The sequence below is a fragment of the Mus pahari genome, chromosome 2, assembly GCF_900095145.1.
Source record: "Mus pahari chromosome 2, PAHARI_EIJ_v1.1, whole genome shotgun sequence".
Taxonomy (NCBI): domain Eukaryota; kingdom Metazoa; phylum Chordata; class Mammalia; order Rodentia; family Muridae; genus Mus; species Mus pahari.
In genome coordinates, this window is record NC_034591.1 from 15,566,538 (window position 1) to 15,589,643 (window position 23,106).

At 39.7% G+C, this 23,106-nt stretch overlaps 1 protein-coding gene across 1 annotated transcript in view; it reads right to left on the bottom strand.

Annotated features, from left to right (window-relative positions):
• Rsbn1l (round spermatid basic protein 1 like) overlaps positions 1-23,106 on the bottom strand; it is a 56,923-nt gene that overhangs the window by 11,972 nt on the left and 21,845 nt on the right. The window contains exons 2-4 of the mRNA XM_021190129.2: positions 20,661-20,771; positions 12,845-13,482; positions 957-1,094 (exon numbers count right to left, since the gene is read on the bottom strand). Coding sequence (XP_021045788.1) covers positions 957-1,094; positions 12,845-13,482; positions 20,661-20,771 — 887 coding nt within the window. The remainder of the gene's footprint in view (positions 1-956; positions 1,095-12,844; positions 13,483-20,660; positions 20,772-23,106) is intronic.

Here is a 23,106-nt window from a genome sequence, read left to right on the forward strand (position 1 = left end):
CAGGTAAGAGCTGCAGGTAAGAGTGCAGCCGCACAGCAGGTAAGAGCTGCAGGTAAGAGTGCAGCAGCACAGCAGGTAAGAGTGCAGCCGCACAGCAGGTAAGAGTGCAGCCGCACAGCAGGTAAGAGCTGCAGGTAAGAGTGCAGCAGCACAGCAGGTAAGAGCTGCAGGTAAGAGTGCAGCCGCACAGCAGGTAAGAGCTGGGCACACAACTAGAGATCAGGGCCCACAACTCATACAAATATAGAAGGAGAGATGAGAGTCCATAGAGAAAAGGAAGGGATTCCACCAAGTTGTCTGCTGACTGCCTCATGCACATATGTGCCCTACCCCCACATAGACTAATAATAATGAATACATTTTTAAAGAAATATAAAATGGACCTTTATTAGAACTTTTACAGACTATGTCGGGGCATGAGCTCAATGTTTTATACAACTGTACAAGTCCCCAGGCCAGTTACCCACAGTGTCAATCCACCCTCCCCTCTTTGTGCTCAAAGTGTTTAACAAGCATCCTTCCTCCACTTCTTAAATCTGCCTGTGCTTAGTCTACAAGACACACAGGGGCAGTAACAGGCAAGGGTATTTGCTGGTGTACCATTTAACTTTGCCATTACAGATCGAGAAATTACATATATACACGTAACACAAGATCACTGTTTCCTTCCTTTCCCCCTGGTTTAAATAAATTTTTTTCTAATAATGTTGAGTGGCATGACGGTGCAGACCTTTAATCTCAGCACTCAGGAGAGAGGCTGGGGCAGGCAGAGTTCTGTGATTTGGAGACCAGCTTGGTCTACAGAGTGAATTCCAGGATAACCATGAACACAGAGAAACCCTGTCTCAAAACAAAACAAATATCATGATAGTTCTAAACAAATAGCCATCCATCGGCATCAGCTATAACCGGAAGCAATACCCATCACAATTTAGAATGCCAAGACCTTCTCTTACTTTTAAAAATGGTGACGCCTCTAACATGTCAAGGAACTCGGGGAAGTAATCTCCCACTTCTTCATCAACTGCTCCCACCAAGCTGATCTGTCGCATCGGGCCAGCTCTGTAAGTACCATGAGAATATGTTCTTTTTACCTGAGTGACATGAATTTAATTAAAAGTTAGACATGAAGTGTTTGCTACTGATGTGTAACAATGAATCACATCATTTCAAACTACTAGAACATAATACAAGGCAAGAAAAACCAAAAGAAACTTGTAATAATACAGTGTTTATAAACATATTTATAAATATTAATATATTATTATTTGTAATATATTACTTATAATAATGTATTTATAAATACATGTTTATATATACAAACTAATCAAGCCAGCTAATTTCCATTTCTTTCTCTGTAAACTGCTCATTAGAAGAGTCAAAGAGCCGGGCTGGTGGCATACACCTTAATCTGTTACACAGAGAAACCCTATCTTCAAAAACAAAAAAAAAAGAGAAGAGTTTAAAGAAACAACACTGTATAAATAACTCACTGTACCATCTCCTAATAGCAGAAGAGTTGTTGTTTAATACAAATTGCTACTAAAAAGATTCAAAATGACACACCTTCATTTTTCTAAAGTGACAATTGTCTAATTACCCCCATGATGAGTGATTATGTATCAAAAGACCAGATGATCTTTCGTCCTGGATCAAGGTTTTACCTAGGGGCCAGTTCACATTTCTATCATGAATTCTGATGAAATGATCGAAATTCAGAGTGGGCAACCCTAAGGCACAAATTCACTCTGCTATCAACAGCTAACTCCGAGGTCACATGAGATCACATAAACTCCTGCACTCATCTCATAAGCCCAGACTGCAGAAGAAAACAAAACACTCATCTACATAAAGCACCTGTTAACACGCCAGCCTGTGTGACGCCCAAATGTTCAAAACAAAGCAGCTAAGCCCTGTGTACTCACTCACACCTGGACTGTCAATGGTACATTAAATTTAGTCCTCAGAGAACCATGGTATTTTTAAATATATAAACACTAAAAAGGGGTATTATTTTAAGCTTCTTAAAACAAACTTTGAGCAAAATCTCAATGTTTTTTGTTTTTTTTTTTTTTAAAGAAAGACTGTGTGGCCACCATATGTAGAAAATCAACTGATCAGTTTGCGCAGGCTGACCCTCCTTTAAACTAAGTCTGCAATGCAGGCAATCCTAGATGGGCAAGGTTGTGTGATGTTATAAACCTATACAATCGCAGTAGCATAGGACCAGCATATGTGAAGTACCTTACTTCTAACCCACCTAGTTTAAGAAACAATATTCTATAATGCTAGAATAACTGACATCAGAATTTTGTTTTTATCATAATCAACAAGTACAGATTCTTTAAGTTTTTATTATACTCAACACTAAGTTTATTTACAAGTATTCCAAGTTTAACTATTCATTATTCATTAAAAATTCACTTCTCAGATTAACAAACCAAACCCCAAGTCACAAAATGTATAAATTGTACTCTATCTTATAGTCAGGGCCTCATCTTTTTCTCCCCTAAAAGGTCCTATCATCTCTATGTCAGCAATTCTCGACCTGTGGATCATGACCCCTCAGGGCCACATATCATATACCCTGCACAATAGTAGCAAAATAACAGTTACAAAACAGCAGCAAAATAATCTTATGGTTAGGGGTCACCATAACATGAGGGGGCACCGTCAGGAAAGCTGAGAACCACTACCCTATATGAACAAAACTTAAAGTTTAAACTTAACTTTCCACCACTCTCAGGCCCTAGGATTTTTTTTTTTTTTTTGGTTTTTCGAGACAGGGTTTCTCTGTGTAGCCCTGGCTGTCCTGGTCTGTAGACCAGGCTGACCTCGAACTCAGAAATCCACCTGCCTCTGCCTCCCAAGTGCTGGGATTAAAGGCGTGCACCACAACTGCCCGGCAGGCCCTAGGAATTTAAATGCAGTAACAGCATCACAGTAGGAAACTTGGCCATAAATGTGGTTCAGTAAAGCAGTCTTTAACAAAGTACGCTTTCCAATCTGAACCCTTGTGAACACACCAGAACACAACACAAACCTCTGTTAAATGACTTTGTACTCCTGTCCTTGGTTTGAGAGCTTCATTTGACAGCATTAGTCGTGAGAGATCGTGGTGGCACACGCCTTTAATCCCAGGACTAGGGAGGCAGAGGCAGAGGCAGAGGCAGGCTGAGTTCTGAGTTTCGAGGCCAGCCTGGTCTACAAAGTGAGTTCCAGGACAGCCAGGGCTACACAGAGAAACCCTATCTCGGGGGGAAAAAAAAAAAAAAAAAAAAGCTACTAAATAGTGGGATTCAGGCTAGGATACAGATCTTCTAAGGAAGAGCCCTTGCCTCACCACTGTAACATACTGGGACTGATTCCCACACAGGTGGAGAGGAAGAAGCAAGGGAAGACAAGACAAGAAGTAAAATCAACTTACATTATAAGACACAAATTCTGCAAGGGTTTTAAATTGTAACAAAACGCATTTTAGTGAGGTAATATTTCTATGTCATACAGGCAAATAAATTTCCTGTGCATACATTTATTTAAATCAGATATATAAATATCACCTAAGTCACTAATCAGTTCTAAATACCAATGAATCTTGGTACCCATGTACAAACAGACAAAAATACTAAGGCATTATTAAACTGTGGGAAATGAGATGTGGTCTTCTTTACTACATCAAAGAATTAACAATGACTCATTAAGAATGTATATGGTTTATCACGAGAGGAAGAAAAACAGCCTTTGAAAAAAAATTTTTTTCAATGAGTGAATACTTGATAGAAGCTTTCCCAAAGACATGAGTCTGATTAATACACTTTTAATAGCAAAGTCAAATGAGCTTTTTGTCCTAGATGCAGGAATTAAATACCTTATACAAAAGACACCAGTAAAGAACACTGTCTAAAGTCAATTTAAGGGCAATTTAGGAGATAGGGAAAATGTAAGTCTGAAATTGTAAGTCAATTTAGCTAATAATGTAAATGTAATATATTTGAAATAATTTCTCTCTCTAATAAAGTAAAAAGTTGTCTTCTACACCACTGTCATGTAATGTTTTTATATTCAGGTAACTACTTCCACTTCACAAAAAAGAGGCAGAAGACTGGATGTGGTGGTGCACACCTTTAACCCCAGCACTTAGGAGCCAGAGACAGGCGGATCTCTATGTGTTTGAGGCCAGCCTGGTCCGTATAGAAGTTTCCAGGACAGCCAAGGCTACATCATAAGATCTTTCAAAGGCCGGGCGTGGTGGCACATAGGGAGGCAGAGGCAGGCGGATTTCTGAGTTCAAGGCCAGCCTGGTCTACAGAGTGAGTTCCAGGACAGCCAGGGCTACACAGAGAAACCCTGTCTCAAAAAACCCGAAAAAAAAAAAAAATTACTCACTACAGTAAAGTTAATACCACATGAAAATAAAACCTCAATTCTCTAAAAACCACCCATGACAGTCCTTTGTATGACTGACCCAAGAAAGGAAAAGATAAGGATCAGAAGACTCTCTATCTTTAAAAGAAATGTCACAAGACTGTAGCTCATGGGCTGGTGAGATGGCTCAGTGGGTAAGAGCACCCGACTGCTCTTCCAAAGGTCTGGAGTTCAAATCCCAGCAACCACATGGTGGCTCATAACCATCCGTAACAAGATCTGACTCCCTCTTCTGGAGTGTCTGAAGACAGCTACAGTGTACTTACATATAATAAATAAATAATAAATAAATAAATCTTTTAAAAAAATAAAATAAAAAAGACTGTAGCTCATAAAACTTTCCCGTTGTAGATAGGTACTCTTACTTTAGGCACAGTTTTAAGTCTTTCAGATCACATCAAAAGAATAAGGCCCACAGGTCTGGACTGGGGGAAGAACAGTAACAAGTGACAGGCAGACACAGCTGCAGCAGCTCTAGGGAGCTGTGTCACATCCCTGAGACCACACAGGGACAGAAACCAGAGGTAAGGTATAGTGCACGTGTTCCGTGAAGACTGCATCTTTACTAAAATCTATCTCTATAGTTCCTCTATATTTGGGCAGGGAGTAGATCTCAAAAAAGCATAAAGACAAGAATAATACACGTAGTCATATTTGCAAAAATCTGTTTTTACACAGTGCCATTTAGAAGACATAAAACATGAACAGATAAAAAAACCTGAGCACCTTTTTTTTTTCTTTTTTTAATCTATATGAGTAGACTGTCACTGTCTTCAGACACTCCAGAAGATGGCATCAGATCCCATTGCAGATGGCTGTGAGGCACCATGTGGTTGCTGGGAATTGAACTCAGGACCTCTACAAGAAGGGTCAATGCTCTTACCTGCTGAGCCCTCTCTCCAGCCTAATGCCGGGCATCTTAACTCATTCAAAAACACAAATGAAACAGGGCAACCTCAGCTGGGAGAGCCTAGCATGCGAATATGCAGACCTCCTGCCTCAGCCCCCCCCACCCCCCACCGCTCACTCTCCCCTGAAGTCTCCCCCTAAAACCTAGATTATCATGGCTGCCCTTTTACTTCCCTCCTGTATTCTCTGTTTTTAAAAAAGACTAACAAAATATCCAAAATACTGGATAAATAAAAGGAATTACTTACACTTGAACTACAAAGGTATTCACCTCTCCTTATACAATCTTTAGATAAAAGAACAATCCTTGTAACACCTGCATGACACAAAACAAAACTGCAGCCATTGTAAAAGGAGATCATGAACAGAGTTCCTAAGACTCAATGCTGTTTTGTGTTACATAGAAAGATCACTCCAACAAGAGGGCAAAATGATGAGGAATTTTAGAACATGAAAAATAGTTCACATGAAACAACCTGTTACTTCCCAAAGTATATTCCTTGAAACTACGTTTCTATAATCAAGTAAGTTTAGAAAAACCTTTCTGCATTAGAGGTTCCATGTATGCTAAATGTCTGAGAAGGCTCATAGCAAATAAACTGTATTTGGTCTAGGAATGCAAAAAGTATTTTTTATTTCAAAATCTGTTTATCTTTAGTTGTTTCAGTGCTCCTATCAACACCCCAAGAGATTAAAAATTACTATTCTTCTGAATAGTAATCCATAAAATACTTTTTAAAAAGACACACACATTTAAACTTGTCTATCAGCTCAATTTAGAGTAAACAGAAGTATAGGTTAAATGCTGGATCTTCAGGCCGGCAGAGTAAGGCAGAGGACCCTCTGTCTCGGTATGCTGTTTAGGGAATAGAGTGCCTTACTTTTAGTAAGTGGGTTGCTCATCACATTACTTTAGTGTGTGTATGTCCGTGGGAAGGGAAGGGGAATTTGAGGCAGGGATTAGAATATAAGTAGATATGCCAAGGTACATCCAAGTGTGCACTGTGGATTCACAGGACAACCCATGGGAGTTGACTCTCCTTGAAACATGTAGGTAGGTGCCAGGGATCAAGCTTTACATGCCTTTCTATGGGGGTTTGAATATGCCTGACCCAGGGTGTGGCACTACTGGGAAGTATGGCCTCGGCGGAGGAAGTCTGTCACTGTGGGAGTGGGCGTTGAGACCCTCCTAATAGCTGGCCCGAAGACAGTCTTCTGTTTGCCTTGTGGAACACTCGGCTCCTTCTCCAGCACCATGCCTGCCTGGACACTGCCATGCTTCCCTCCAGTAGCCAGCTTCAATTCAATGTTGTTCTTTGTAAGAGTTGCCTTGGCCATGGTGTCTCTTCACAGCAATAGAACCCTAACTAAGACACTTTTCCTGCTAAGGATCCCCCAGGCCCCTGTCATCACATTCTTACTGATGCAATCTAACCACCATGGACATAAAGGAAAGAGCCACAGTGGGGAGCCATTCCATGCCATATTTAGCACATACTTTCAAATAGAAGAATGGTAATGAATGATATAAAAGTGGCTGGGGAGGGGGTCTGCCTCAATCATAATCATTCTTCACCATAATTTCTAAGACACAATCTGTCACAAAAGCTGGAATTTTCAATCTGGCCAGACTGGCGTGCTAACCGCTCAGGATCCTCCTGTCTCTGCGTCCCCAGCACTACAATCTCAGGAGTGCTCTGCCACCGTGGTTACGAGACTGTATGCAGATCCTCATGCTCACACAGCAAGCACCTTAAGGCCTAAGACAGCTCCTCAGCCACTTTATTCATTATATTTTTAGATAGCCATAAATTCAATAAAATTCATTTTTTAATTAATGACAGAAAAATATACTTTCCCAATTACAGCCTGATACCTGCCTCTAATAGATTAGATATGTGTAGGCACTTTATTTTATGTATATGAGTGCTCTATTTGCATATACACCCCCATGCTAGAAGAGAGCATCAGATCACGTTATACGTGATTAGAAACCACCATGTGATTGCTGGGAATTGAACTCAGGACTTCTGGAAAAGCAGCCAGAGCTCTTAACTGCTGAGCCGTCTCTCCAGCCCCATGCAAGCCCTTCACCCTAGCCTACTGTAATGATCTCTTTGACTGACCCTTACCACTTCCTTGTCCAGTATTCTTACCCACTGCTCACCACCATTCTTTCTACACTCAGCTTCTGAGAACAAATTTTTAGGTTTGATGCAAGAGGCCTGTGGGACTGATTTGCCTGGCTTATTTCACTTACTGTAATGCTTTAGTAAATGACAGACTTCGTTTATAGCATGTCTGAATTTCTCTACCCTTTCTCTGGATGGTAAGACTGTCTCCCTTTCTTAGCTAGTGTAAACAATGCTAGAATACAGATCAGTGCAGAGACTTACCACACTCCCCTTCAGATAGACCACCTGCGCCATAGGACCGCAGGACCACACAAGGGTTTCACTTTGACATACTTAAGGAATGCCATACCACACTTTAACTAATGGCACTGCTGATAACGTTTTCCCCAATAGTACATAAGGATTTTCTTTACTCCGTCTTCAGTAATACTTGTTGCCTTTTGTTTTATAATAGCCATTATACTTTTTAAGGTATAAAAGCACACACACTTTTAAATTACATTCACATATTTACTTGAAGGTGGAAGAGGAATATGCCCCACAACACACATGCGGCAGTCTGGGGCCAACACTTCTCTCCTTCGCTGTGGGTAGCAGTCAGGGGTCAAATTCATGTTTTGAGACTTCATGGCAAGGGTCCTTACCCAATAAGCCATCTCTCAGGCCCTGCTTCATTCTAAATGGAGTGAAATGGATCCGTGGTTTCCCTGGTGATTAGTAATAAAAAGAACAATAGAATAAAAGCCCAGGAAGTAACCCACATGTATGGTCAACTGGCTCATGAACAAGGAGAAAATATAGTGTGCCAAGGAGTCGGCATCTCTTCAGCTCACTGGACTCTTCTGGACTTAGCATGCATTCACAACTATCAATTCTGCTTACTTTGTGAATTTTTAAAAACAGAGTTTCACTCTGTAGCCAAGCTAATTTTGATACTGGTGATCTTCCTGCCACAGCCTCCCAGGGACTCAGATCACGGGCACGCCCACCACACCTGGATGGATACTGATCTTTTTTTTTTTTTTTTTAAGGATTTTATTTATTTATTTTATATATGTGAGGAGTACACTGTAACTGTCCTCAGACACACCAGAAGAGGGCATCAGATCCCATTACATAGATGGTTGTGATCCACCATGTGATTGCTTGGGATTTGAACTCAGGACCTCTGGAAGAGCAGTCAGTGCTCTTAACTGCTGAGCCATCTCTCCAGCTCGAATCCTGATCTTTATATCCTGCTATGCAACCAATCTGAGATGAAATTTAGATTTAAACATGCAAGAAAAAGCAGTTTCCAGAAGAAAATTCCAAAGAATATTTCATTGTCTTTGGGGTAGGCAAAGATTTTTAAAATAGGACACAAAATACATTAGTCATAATTAAGAAAAATTATATATTAGATTAAACTTAATTCCTAGGCATCAAAAGCCATTATTAATGATAAATCAAGACACCAAGTGAATATTATTTGGCTGATCAAAAAGACTGATCTACAGTACATTTTTTTTAAAAGTTACTAGTTAGGGAAAAAGCAAGTTAAAAAAAAAAAAATGGGCAAAAGAGTGGAACAAAACTGTACCAAAGCCGGGCGTGGTGGCACACGCCTTTAATCCCAGCACTCGGGAGGCAGAGTTCGAGGCCAGCCTGGTCTACAAAGTGAGTTCCAGGACAGCCAGGGCTATACAGAGAAACCCTATCTCAAAAAAACCAAAAAAAAAAAAAAAAAAAAAAAAACTGTGCCAAAGACAGTACTTAACTATACAACAATATTTAAAAGGTGCCTGGAACACAATCAGAAAAATTTATATTAAACTACAGAGAGATAGTACTATAAGTCCCCACAATGGCTAAATGAAAAAAGATGGACCAAAAGTCTGGTCCACGCTGACTATAATAGAAACTGGTACCAAGAGTTTTAAAAAACTGTCATTTATCTATCAAAACTAAATATCTGTGCACTTTTTCATACTGATAGTCAAATGATAGGTATACCTTAACAAAAATACAAGTGCACATTAAGCACATGAACAAAAGTATTCACAGAGCCCTGCTGTAATAACACCAAAAGAAAAACAACTCAAATATTCACTTATAGTAAGTAATCAGGACAATTATGACACATACCTATGAAATATTCCCCAACAATAAAATAAACATTGCTATCTACAAGACAGATGTCACAAACAATATTAAAAGGAAAAGGATAACAATATATGTATCATTAAAGGACTTAAAAATATGTAAAATTCTGAGTTCAAAATATGTAAAAATGTTTGTTTTAATTCAGTATAATGGTTACCTGGATGTTTATGTGTGGGCTGGAGAATGGCTTGATGGTTAAGAGCAGTCACTGCTCTTTCAGAGGACTGGAGTTCAAGTCCCAGAACCCACACTGCAGCTCACAGTCATGTGCAACTAGCTCAAGGGATCCAACAGCCTCTTTTGACCTCCACTGGCTCTTTCACACACACAGTACACATACACTCTACACACACATACATATAAGATAATAGTTTTATAAAACTGTACATATTTATGTGTTGGGGCTTGAGGTTAGCAGATAGTGCTAAAGACTAGTTTAAGAAAGCCCTCTAGCCACTTTCAGTTCTGAACTGAATGGGTCTGCTCACTTTCTGAATATTCATCTCTAATGTGTATACCTTTCCATGTACACTTTATCCTTCACTAAAAGATTTATGGAAAGAGAAATCAATTCCTACAAGGAATAAGGTTAAGAAACGCTGCTTTTAATGCTTTTACATGTGCTAAGCACGTGTAAGTCCAGCAATCAGGAGGCGGGGCAAGGCACCCAGGAATTTAACTCCAGCCTTAGCTGTGAGAGATGGTAGGCCACCCCATGTTTCATGAGTTCCTATTTCAGAATAAACAAACAACAACTAAAACAGAACAGCTCTTATTGGAAGAACAAGAGACTAGAAATAGAACTGATCTAAGTGTGCTCCCAGGCCAGAGTGAGCAGGAGCCGGAGCAAGCAGAGGGCCTGAGTTCAAATCTCAGCAACCACAAGATGGCTCACAACCATCTGTACAGCTACAGTGTACTCATATACATAAAATAAATAGATCTTTAAAGAAAAAAAGGTGTGCTCATTTTTTCCTCATATACATAAAAAATAAATAAATAGATCTTTAAAGAAAAAAAAAGTGTGCTCACTTTTTCTCGACTGTATTACCTTTTGGACTCCAGTTTCATTAACCCAGTACTTAGGGACAAGCCCAAAGCTGCTTCCACTCTACAGACAGCAGTCTCAGTTATCTACACCTTTTTGTTTGATTTGATTTCTTAGTTTTGATTTTTCCTAAACTCTTAGTAAGAGAAAATGAAATAAAATAAATGGGTTGGCTAGTAATGAATGTTCTATTGCTACCTTATCATTCTAAAAATATTTCAATTCCAATTCTCAAATATGCTACATTAGGAAATAACCTTCATACACATACATTAAAATTTAAATATTGTTATTCTCCATGCTACTGTATGCTGCAGAATATACACCATATATTCTATATATATATAGCAGAATATACATGCTACTGGGAACTAGGGATAGAAACTATATCTTGAATATACAGTGTTTTTAAGGTAGAACGTGTATCTTGAACATCAACTGAAGGAATATACCAGAGCAAGGAGAAAAGCCAGAGCTGAGGATTCGATTTTGCTCTGTTCCTAGCAGTGCTGACAACCCTAAAATAAAGCACTTCTCCTTAGTCCCTTAGCTAACCTCACCTTAGTAGAGACACATCAGGGGAAAAGTCCCATGATCTGAAACTTTACTGTATTTTCCCCATAAACTAGAATGTTCTATCAGTCACTACCATCTCCCAGAAAAATATTTAAAACTAATGGAGCTGGAGAGATGGCTCAGAGGCTAAGAGCACTGGCCGCTCTTCCAGAGGACCTGGATTCATTCCCCAGTACCCACATGCACCCACATGGCAGCTTACAGCTGTCTGTATCTTCAGTCCCAGGGCACCTGACACCCTTACAAGGCGCTGGCTCTACATAGGCTCCACATACATTTTTAAAAGGTGAAAACTCAGTTTTGTCTCTGGTTTCTAAAATAATATTCTGTAGAAAGGATTAGGAAATGGAAATGAGCTTAGAGTATTGTGGCAGTTTAAATGAGATTGGCTCCTTCTTCAGGCTCCGATCTGAATGTTTCCCAGTTGGTGGACTGTTCTGGAGGATCTTAATCCTTAGGGAATGACCTTGTTGGAGAAGGTGTGTCCCTGAGAGATCTCAAAGGTTCAAGCCAGGCCCAGTCTCTGTGTCCTGACTGTGGATTGGATGTAAACTCTCAGCTTACTGCTCTCGAACCATGCCTGCCTGACACCCTTCCACTCCATTTCCAACCATGAATCATGGACTAAGCCTCTAAAACCGTAAGCAAGCCTACAATTAAATATAAATATTCTTTATATGTTGCCTTAGTGACAGTGTCTCTTCACAGTAAAGTAACTGAGGTAAATATGCACTAATATTTTCATATAATTACAAACTAAGTAGTGATTAATTTATATTACAATATATTTTTTAGAAGCCAGCACGTATTTAGCACCTGCTTATTTGATGGACCTAGTGCTAAGCCCTTACAGGGCATTTACAAAGAGGATAATTGTAGGTGATTTACAGGTTCAGGGTTGCAGAGTTTTTGTTTGTTTTGTTTTGTTGAGACAAGGTCTCTTCTACATAGCCCTGGCTGTCCTCGAACTCACAGAGATCCACTTGCCTCTGCCTCCCAAGCCCTGGCTGTCCTCGAACTCACAGAGATCCACTTCTCTGCCTCCCAAGCCCTGGGATCAAAGGTGTGTGCTACTATATCTGGTTGATTAATAGGTTTGAAAGCTACTATGAACTAAAAAACACCTTGTTAAACTAATTTCACTTAATTCAAGTGAAATCCTTGTCTGAAAGGGGGCGGGAGGACAGAATCTTAAGTATTTCATTAACTGATTTTTAAATAGAATAAAAAGCGAAACTGGAGGCTGAAGCACTGACTCAGCAGTTAAGAGCACTGGCTGCTCTTCCAGAGGACCTGGGCTCAATTCCCAGCACCCAGGAAGCTCAACACTGTCTAAAACTCCAGCTCCAATTCTGACACATTCACATGGATACACAGGCGGGCAAAATGCCAATGCACATCAAAATAACAATAAGATAAATAATTAATTTTTTAAAAAAGAGAAATTGAAATTTAAACTTGTAAATTCACACCAAGAAGTTACTCTCAAACAGTTTCACTGGACTCTTTCCATTTTACCTCAAACACACAGTAAAATTAAGAGGAAAAACACAAGTCTATCTAAAATGTACAATTAAAAGCTATTTAAAACAAAACTAAAGCCTCTTACCTGAGCATGAAAATTGGACATAGTCGTTGTTTCTATATCTTTCTTTCCCAGTATCTCCATTTTCACTGGTGAATTGGGAAAATTATATGAAAAGTAGTCTAAAAAGTCAGGTAAGTACGTAGCTGCCCCATGAACAATACCCATTACATAGAAAGCGGCAGAGCTTTCGTTTTCACTGAACACTAAACCCACAAATTCTTCTGCAAACCTCTGCATCTCCATGGGAGACAGGCAGGAGAGATCATTACTGTAGGCATGGATGACTGACGCACCTCCGTTAGGCTGGTGCTCAATGTGAATGAGCTGCCTGAACTCCAAAGTGTCCAACCTTCTAAGGTTATTCTTATCACGTGGCTCCTTTAATGACACAAATGGAAAGTCACTGTTATCAGGAATTTTTGAATCGCAGTTTTTGGTATCCAAATTTTTTCCAATGCAATCCTTTACATTAGCATTTAAGATGCCTTTGGCGTCTTGATCTTCAGCAGACAGCAATCCTGAACAGATGGTCTGAATAGATTTGCTATACATTTTTGGACGCTTCCGTTTTTCATTCTCTTTGTGTTTCTTTTTCTTTTTCTTCTTTACTTTTTTAATTTGTAAGTCTTCTATATTTGTTTTTGGTTTCTCCTTCCCACCTGTTGGGAAAAATTTTTTTTGAAACTCCATATTTTAATTACTTAAAAAAAAGAAACATGCTTTTAAGAACTGTTCTATAATACATAAGTTTACTTGTGATGATTCTGAAAATTCAAATTCAGAGAATTTGTTTTCTAGTCTTTCCTTCTCTCTCATTCACTTTCTGCCTTTACACACAGACACATAGACAGTAGGCTCTGGACTGCTAATAAGACAGCAGATGCTGAATGCCCACTCAAGTAATGAGTCAGTCAGTCTCAGAAAGTGTCACCTTCAAACTGTAAAAAGCAGAAATCAGAAATAAATATGAACAGTACCCTTCAGGTAGTTCACATAAATATATTGTAAAATTTACTTTATCTGAGGTTTTAAAAAAAATCATATCGAAATGCCAAGGAGACTTTAAAAAAAAAAAAAACATGCAGTTAGAAGTGTGTGCACGCTCTAACACCAGTGTCACAATGCAGAGCACACCAATCCCTGCGCACCTCACTCCTCCTCAGTAAGCTGCATGTGCACTACCCTAAGTCAGACACAGCATACAGCGGCCCAAGTCAAGAACCAGCAGGTGTCCTACAGGAGAGGACAACATCAGAGTCCCTTCTCATACACTAAACTCCAGTGATACCCAGGTGCTAGGCAGAGACAGAGAGGACAGATAGCCGTGACTATGGAGGGACATCACAAGGGTGTATACTAAAGAGTTTCTGTGAACAAAGGCAACACACTCAGGGTCAAAAACCCAGAAAAGCCAGGAATAAAAGACTAGTCTAATCTATACAGACTACTTAATTAGCGGACCTCTGTGTACATATAAGCACACACATCATTATATACACACACATTAATAATGAATATTTTTCCATTTTTCTTATATAGAAATAAGCAGACTATGAAAATGTTATGTAAATTACAAGAAAATGCTGTTTCCTAAGATAAATATAAAAAGGACAATAAAGTAACAGTTCAAATAAAAACCTTGTTTCTCTTCTGTCCTTTCTGTTTTTGTTCAGGGGGCAGAGAAGATGGGGACTGTTTGGTTGAATACTAGTGTTTTACCTGCTTTTACATCTGTACCACACGCATGCCTTGGAAAGCAGAAAAGGGAGTCACAGCTAGTTGTGAGCCTCCATATGGGGTGCTGAGAATGGAACCCAGGTCCCCTAAAAGAGCAGCTCTTAGCCCCTTCAGGAGAGTTTTGCTGTTTTGATTTTTAAGACAAGATGAGCTTGAACTCATGACGATCCTTCTGACTCAGCCTCGAGGGACTATGGTGCTGAGGTTGCAGGCCTGAGCCATCACACTCAGCTTTCTTACTCCATTCCTATGATAACGTTCCATAGATAAAATTATCCCAAACTGCCTTGTTTAAGGGAGTGTGAGGACAGTTTCTGAGATGAGCTCAAACCTGGTATCCAGCTGAAGATAGCCCTGAGCTTCTCCTTCCTCGTTCCCAAACTCTGAGATCAGCAACATGTACACCATACCCAGTATTATGCAGTGCTGAGGACAAACCCCAGGGCTTCCTGCAGAGAAGGGTGGATGGTATCAACTGAACTCTATCCCCAGCTTCTTCACATGAAATTTTCCATGTTCACATAGCTCTTATTTCTTTACTTTTCAGTACTGAGATCATCTACATATTTTCAAAACGAGTCCAATTCCCAAAAGACTTGACTTCCCATAAAAACCATCTACATATAGTATCTTTCCTTTATGTAACATTCTTTTACATTTTGAGTGTGTGTGTGTGTGTGTGTGTGTGTGTGTGTGTGTGTGTGCACGCACGCCTGAGTCCATGCAAGCCTGCATGTGCACTGCCAGAGCATGTGCGCTGCAGTCTGAAAACAACCTTCAAGAAGAGCAGGTTAGGTTCTCTCCTTCCATGGGGATGTCAGAGATCAAGGGATCAAATTCAAGTCATCAGCCAGGTGTGGCAGCTATGCTTTTAAATCCCATCACCTGAGGTGCAGAGGCAAGTAGATCTCTGAGTTCAAGGACAGTCAGAGCTAGAGAGACCAAGGAGGGTGTGTGGAAATCAAGTCATGTAGTTTTACCTTCTGATATATCTCACCAGTCCTGTGGATGAATTCTTAACTATGCAATGAAGAACAAAACTAATACGACTATTACAAGTAAAAACAGAGCCAGTCAACGTGGATAATTCTGTAAAAGTCCTAAAAAGTAAAATGTTCATTCTCTAAACTAACAGTTCTAAACTAACAGTTTAAGAGTCTAAACTAACAGCTCTCAACCTGTGGGTCTCAACTCCTCTGGGGGTCAATTATCAGATATCCTACGTATCAGACATTTACATTTTGATTCATAATAGTAGCAAAATTAGTTATGAAGTAGCAACAAGATAATTTTATGGTTGGGAGTCACTGCAATAGGAGGGAACAGGTCACAGCACTAGGAAGGTTGAGAACAATGTACTGTACTGAAGTATGTACTTCCAAAACATCAGATCAGGTAAGCATCATAAAACGAAAACTAGAGAATTGGTTGCAATATTTGTCTTGCCGGGCAGTGGTGGCACACACCTTTAATCCCAGCACTTGGGAGGCAGAGGCAGGTGGATTTCTGAGTTCAAAGTCAGCCTGGTCTACAGAGTGAGTTCCAGGACAGCCAGGGCTACACAGAGAAACCCTGTCTCGGAGGGGAAAAAAAAAGCAATATTTGTCTCAAATAAGACAGGCATCCCGATCAATTTCCAGCACTATTTAAAACTGCTAGCTCCTGACCTCAGGAGGTAGAGGCAGAAGGATCTGGAAACTCAAGGTCATCTATAGCTACATATTGGTATCTACCAAAAACATAGAACCTACTTTTAACCTATTATGCTTGCTCATGGGGAAAACATGTTTGACGTATGACAAAATTTAAAAATATTAAAATCACAACGTAATTTTTCTCGTAATGCTGAACTTTGATCTGTTGCTATGTATTGTAATGCTGAGTGCAGGCCCCAAGGCCTAGCTGCCCCAGAGATGAGAGTCTGCAGGCATACATACCTAAGTGACACTATGTGACCTTACTCCCAAGTAATTTCTGATGGGTGGAAAAGGATGCCTTCAGCCCACAGCTGGGCAGAACTGAGATAGGAGGGGCTTGGTGTTCCTGGGTTTGGGGTCAAAGGAGACCTCCAAAAGAGAGGAAGAAGGTAGAGAAAGGAGAAAAACGCCATGGGTTAGGAGTCAAGAAAGCATGGCTAGGAAGGCTGGCCAACTGGAGTTAAGAGCAGCCCAGATGAAACACAGTAACTCAGGGTTATCAATAGGAAATAGATTTTAATAGTACAGAGGGTAGTTATCTGCCCAGCCTTAGTGTTTAAAAAGGCTTATTAATATAAAGATTGTGTGTGTCTTTTATCCAGGAACTAAATGATCAAAGTTGGGGTAGAAGCTCTGGATTGAGAATAAATATTTTCTACAACAACTTAATTTTAATGAAGTATGTACGTTGGCTGGAATATACCCACATGTCCAAAAATAGTTTGCAGACTTTGATAGAAAAGGATAAGACCCACTAAAGTGTGTGTAATGCACTTGTTCCTTTAAACTACTAAGAACAAGTAACACATTCTGTAAAACAATAAAATGTCTCTAGTAAAACCTTCTCCCATGTACCCCACGTGTAATTATGTATAATATACACACACATATTTGTGGAGTCATATAAAACTTAATACAATTTTTTACACGTTTTCTTTCTTTTTGAAAATCAGGGTCTTGCTATGTAGCCCAGGATACCCTAAAACTCCCTATCTTGTCCATGCCAACTTGCCACCATGCTCAGGTTCAACACACACACACACACACACACACACACACACACACACACACACACAGAGTCACTAATAAGTCTACTTTTTTAAGATTTATTGATTTTATATATATAAATGAGTGTTTTGCCAACATCTTTATATGTGCACACATGCATGCCTGGTGACCAAAGAAGTCAGAAGAAGGCATTTGTATCCCCTGGGACTAGAGTTAAAGACGGTTGTGATCAACCACGCTGGAAACTTATCAGAATCCTCCAAAAGAACAGCAAGTGCTACTTTGGAGCCATCTCTCTAAACCCAGCACAGTAAAAGTTTTAAGGAAACCCCAAAGGAAATGAGATTCAGGTAGAACAGATTTAGTAAGGTTTCTATTTTCAAATGTCTGTTACAACGTGTAACATTATAGAAGAAACCTATAAGGAGAGAAAAAAAGATGGATGCGAAAAGAAGAGAAAAGGAGGGGAGGGGAAGAGGGAAGAGGGAAGAGGGAAGAGGGAAGAGGGAAGAGGGAAGAGGGAAGAGGGAAGAGGGAAGAGGGAAGAGGGAAGAGGAGGAAGAGAGAAGAGAGAAGAGAAGAGCAGAGCAGAGCAGGCCACTCTGCATACAGAGTACTGGGAGTGCAAACAGCAATACTCGACTCCTCTCCCTAGCCAAGTGCACACAGCGGTCAACAGAATGGTTTTGCTGGATAATAAAAGCCAACACAGTACTTACAAAGGCAGGGTCACTTTTCGAAATGAAGCATGCTTTTACTTGTATAGTTACCTATATACTATATACTGAGAAGGAAGGATAGTTTTGACTTTGTTGCTTTTTAATCCCAAAATTATTCTTTTAAGTGAAAGCTTCATATTACTTCCTAAGTGAACACGGCACTCCTCACTTACTTATATAATCTTTACAACAACATAAAGCAGTGTAAATCATTACTTACCTCCACTATAGTAAGGTTTCCTTCAAATGCCCTAACCATCTAAAGGTTACAATTTCTTTTTTTTTTTTTTAGATTTATTTATTATTATATCTAAGTACACTGTAGCTGTCTTCAGACGCACCAGAAGAGGGTATCAGATCTCATTACAGATGGTTGTGAACCACCATATGGTTGCTGAGATTTGAACTCAGGACCTTTGGAAGAGCAGTCAATACTCTTAACTGCTGAGCCATCTCTCCAGCCCCCAAGGTTACAATTTCTAAGCCTACCTCACTCTCTGTCTTCATTATCTTTCACTCTTACACAGTTCAAAATGTCTAATTTTTCTATCTACTTCAAAGTCCCAGTTAATATTATATATTCCTAGAAAATTTTCAATTCGGTAGGATATTTTCATGTATACAGTCTCTAGGAATCTAGGTATCCGTGAAGAACATATGGCTTAGGTATCCTAAGGCCACAGACTTTTTCTCTAATAGCATAAGTATGTGTCACTGCACACACAAATAAAGACAAGACCACTAACAGACTAAGCCAGCAGCAGGGTCAGCTGTGTAAATACACGAAGGGAGCATGAGTCACAGCTGCTTAAAGGCTAGCTGCAGTTCTCAAGTTGTGCCTGCCTGCCTGCCTGCCTCAGAGGCTTCCAGTGTAACCTGAAGCAGTGGAAGCACAGGAGGGAATACCTGCCGACTTCAATCCCAGCTACTGCACATACAGGGCATGATGGTGCGCACACCTGAGCTCAGAAGACCTGGGTTCAGAGCCCAGAACCCACAGCCTCCTATCACTCCAGTTACATGGGATCACACACTTTGTTTTGATCACTACCAGCACTAGGCACAGGCACAGTACACATACATACAGGAAACCGAAACACTCAAAACACACAGAAGAAATTAGAACAAATTTTTTGAAAAAATGAATAAAGAAAACAGTAGCCAGGCATGGAGGCACATGCCCTTGATCCTAGCACTCTAGGGGCAGAGGAAGGCGGTCTACATGATATGGAGACCAGCCTAGTCTAAAAGAGCTCATGGTCAGCCAGGACGACATAAGGAGAACCTGTCTCAATTTAAAAAAAAATAAATAAAAGCCGGGCGTGGTGGCGCACGCCTTTAATCCCAGCACTAGGNAGGCAGAGGCAGAGGCAGGTGGATTTCTGAGTTGGAGGCCAGCCTGGTCTACAAAGTGAGTTCCAGGACAGCCAGGGCTATACAGAGAAACCCTGTCTCGAAAAACCAAAATAAAATAAAATAAACAGAAGTTACAAAACCACAAGGGCAAAAGAAACAAGGATTGAGAATATCAACCAAGAAGTCACCTAATAGGTGATATATTTCTTTTAAGGTGTAAAGAACATTACAGAAAAGAACATTGTAGGCATGCAGAATTGGCTCAGTGGTTAAAAACATCTGCTGCTCTTCCGAACGACCTAGGTTCAGTTCCCAACACCCACACTGAATGGCTCACAGCCACCTATAAACTGATCTGACAGACACCCTCTTCTGATTTCTGAAGGCATTGCATACACACAGTATACACTCAGGCACATATACTAAAATAAACCTCTGAATGTAAAATTCTGACTTGTACAAAAGTTTATTATGTAAAAAACAAAAAATATTTATAAATGTGACAGAATGAAATAAAAATGGAGTCCACTTTTAGCATAAGTGTGATGTAAACTAGTTACTGTGTTTCATATTCGATATTGCAGGGTTTTTTCCCCTTGTGAATATAAATGTTTATCCACACTCAAATTTACTCTGAAATAAATCCAAGTTGATTAGCAACTGTTCACCGTCTATTTAATAGACTAGCCGATGCCTTCCCAGCTGCCTAGTGAGAACATTACTGATCTCAACGTTCCTATGTAAATTGGAGATTGTTTTTATTTCTATTGTGCCCAACATTCTCCAACAAAACTCGTCCTACTCCTCCCCATGTACAAACACAGCAGAACGCAGTTTAGCAGGGAAACGCGAGACAAAGGCGTTAAAACTAGAGGAGATACTCTCAAACAAGCAAGACAGACTAAAGCACGGCCCTTCTGCTTTGGCTCCCTCTCGAGCCTTTCTATGACGAATGGTTATGCCCCAGTATCTGCAAGGAAGGGTGTCACCATCCTACCATGACAAGATTGCTTTAGCCTTTTATTTCCAATTACAAAATATGATTAAAAATGAATAATGAACATGCCAAATTATACAACTTGTTTTTAAAATAATTTGTTTTTGAAGTTTAATCATGAAAGCCTTGAGAATTCCTTAAATACAGCAAAGCACGTTCCCATGCATATTACAATTCCTAACCCTGGATTTACTCTTCATTCTTACAGCATTCTTATTCTTGGCAAAAATTGGAATCAAATAACATTTCTTATTTTAACAGCGTGGCTAATAAATATACTGGATAGTATACAATGTAGAAAATGTTCATTGAATATAACTTACTTTTCAGTAAAATCTTTACATCTCCATTTTCTTTCTTGATCTCACTCATTACTTTATGCTTCTTTCTCTCTCTCTCTTTGTCTTTATCTTTAATTTTGTCTTTGACTTTATCTGAAAGACAAAAAATATTTTAAAATGCTACAAGCTTTTTTTCTCCATGAACTTTAATCCAATTTCTAGAGGTATGAAGCATATAAGAAGTTGAGTCTGGTGGTGCACACCTTTGACTCCAGCAGAAAGGAAAGCTGAGGCAGGCAGACCTCAGTGAGAGGAGGCCAGTCTGTATACACAGCGAGTTCCAGGGGACCCATGGGAACGTGATGACACCTGTTCTCCAACAAGAAACAACCAAAATCGGAAACAAAATAAACACAGTACATCCTAAATCCATGACTAAAGAAAAAAAGTGCCTTTTTTTCTTTTTGGTTATACCTCAAAACTTCTGCATTTCTTCTTTCATTGAACATACAATATATATCAAAATTTATCATGCACATTTACTTTAAGATTTATTTATTTATTATATGTAAGTACACTGAAGCTGTCTTCAGACATCCCAGAAGAGGGCATCGGATTGCATTACGGATGGTTGTGAGCCACCATGTGGTTGCTGGAATTTGAACTCAGGACCTTCAGAAGAGCAATCAATGCTCTTAACTGCTGAGCCATCTCTCCAGCCCCACATTTAATTTCAATGATTATTTTTTCATTCATGTCAACCAAAATATAGGAGTAATTTCAAATCACATAAAATAATTGGCTAAACTGGAATGGACAAGTATTCTGAAGTTACAGCTCTAAATTTAGGCACATTCCTATTGTTAGCAAACGTCCAAACCTGAGAAATGTCGCTGGATGGCATCCTCATGACTACACAAGCTAGAGACTAAGGTCCCTCACCCTTCTGCACTTTAAGAAGAACATGACTGACATGGCTAGCTAGTGTTACTTTGGTAATAAATTATGGGTAGTAAGAACTCATTGATGGCGTCGGTTCAGTGGTGGCACAGGCCTTTAATCCCAGCAGAGGCAGGTGAATCTGTGTTTGAGGCCAGTCTGATCTACAGAGTGAGTTCCAAGATGGCCAGGGCTACACAGAGAAACCCCGTGTTGAAAATCAAAAAAAACAAAAAACAAAAAAAACAACAACAACAACAAAAAAAAAAACAACCAACCCATTGATTTATATCCTAAACCTCCAAAGGGCTTTATGAAATGCATACTATCTCATTTTATGAAATGCATACTTATTTTATGAAATGCATACGATCTTATTTTATGAAATGTCTACTATCTTACTGTTCTTGTTTGCTCACGCAGTTTCCTATGACTCTAGCCAACAAATACTGCCCTTGCCTTCAAAAGCTTATTCTTGTTGTTGTTGTTGTTACAAAGCTATAAAAGAAGCACACAACCTTGTAAAATGGAATGTTTGCAATGTATATGGATACTGTAGAATCCCTTAAAAACGTCTTTCTTTTAGTAAGCGTCACCCTAATCCAGGCTATAATCATAAGATAACTAGATGATGGTCTCAACTTACCAACAGAAGCATAAAGTCATCTGCAAATTTGCCTTTTTCAGCGGTCACATTAAAAGAATAACAAGTAACAGGTGAAATTACTTTTAGTAACACATTTTATTTAACCCAATATATCTAAAGCATCACTTCACCTTGTTTTTAAATTACTGAACAATTTTCCTCTCCCTGTCTCTCTGTCTGTCTCTGTCTATCTGTGTGTGTAGGGGGAGGGAGTTAAGAGAGAGAGATCAAGAGTGGGGTACATGCCACAGCATGCATGTGGAGGTCTGAAGACAACTTTATAGAGTCAGTCCATTCCAGAGATTAAACTCAGGCCGTCGAGCTTATGCAATAAGTGCCTTAACCTGCTCCACTGTCTCACCAGCACTGAAATCTGGAAACCCAACCCTAACCACCTCCTTTAAATTACATGTAATTCTGTAACATGAAAAGCTGTGAGAACCTGACGTTGTTACTTGCTCAAGAGACAGAAGTTCAAGGTCAGGCACTGCAACCTTGATAACTAGCAAGCCTTCAGATCCCTAGTCTCTCAGCTGTCGGTTTTCCATGTTGTCATTTCTCCATCCCTTCTTAAGAAGGGACCTTGGCACTGCTGGCTCCTTTAACACATTGTTCCTGAGAAGACTGGTTCTTTATCAGTTTTGATTTATTTATTTTCATGACCAAGAACTTAGCTGGTTGTATGTAGGTAGTGACTCATGTCTTTAATCCCAGCATATGAAAGGCAAATGCTGGCAGATCTCTGTGAGTTTGAGGCCAGCCTGGTCTACACAGTGAATTCCAAGACAGTCAGAGCTACATGGTGAGAACATGACTCAAAATAGTACAGTTTTATCCTTCACAGTCTAACCTAAAGCTGAGAATAAACTGTCTCACTTGTCTCTCATAACTTTTTTTTTTTTT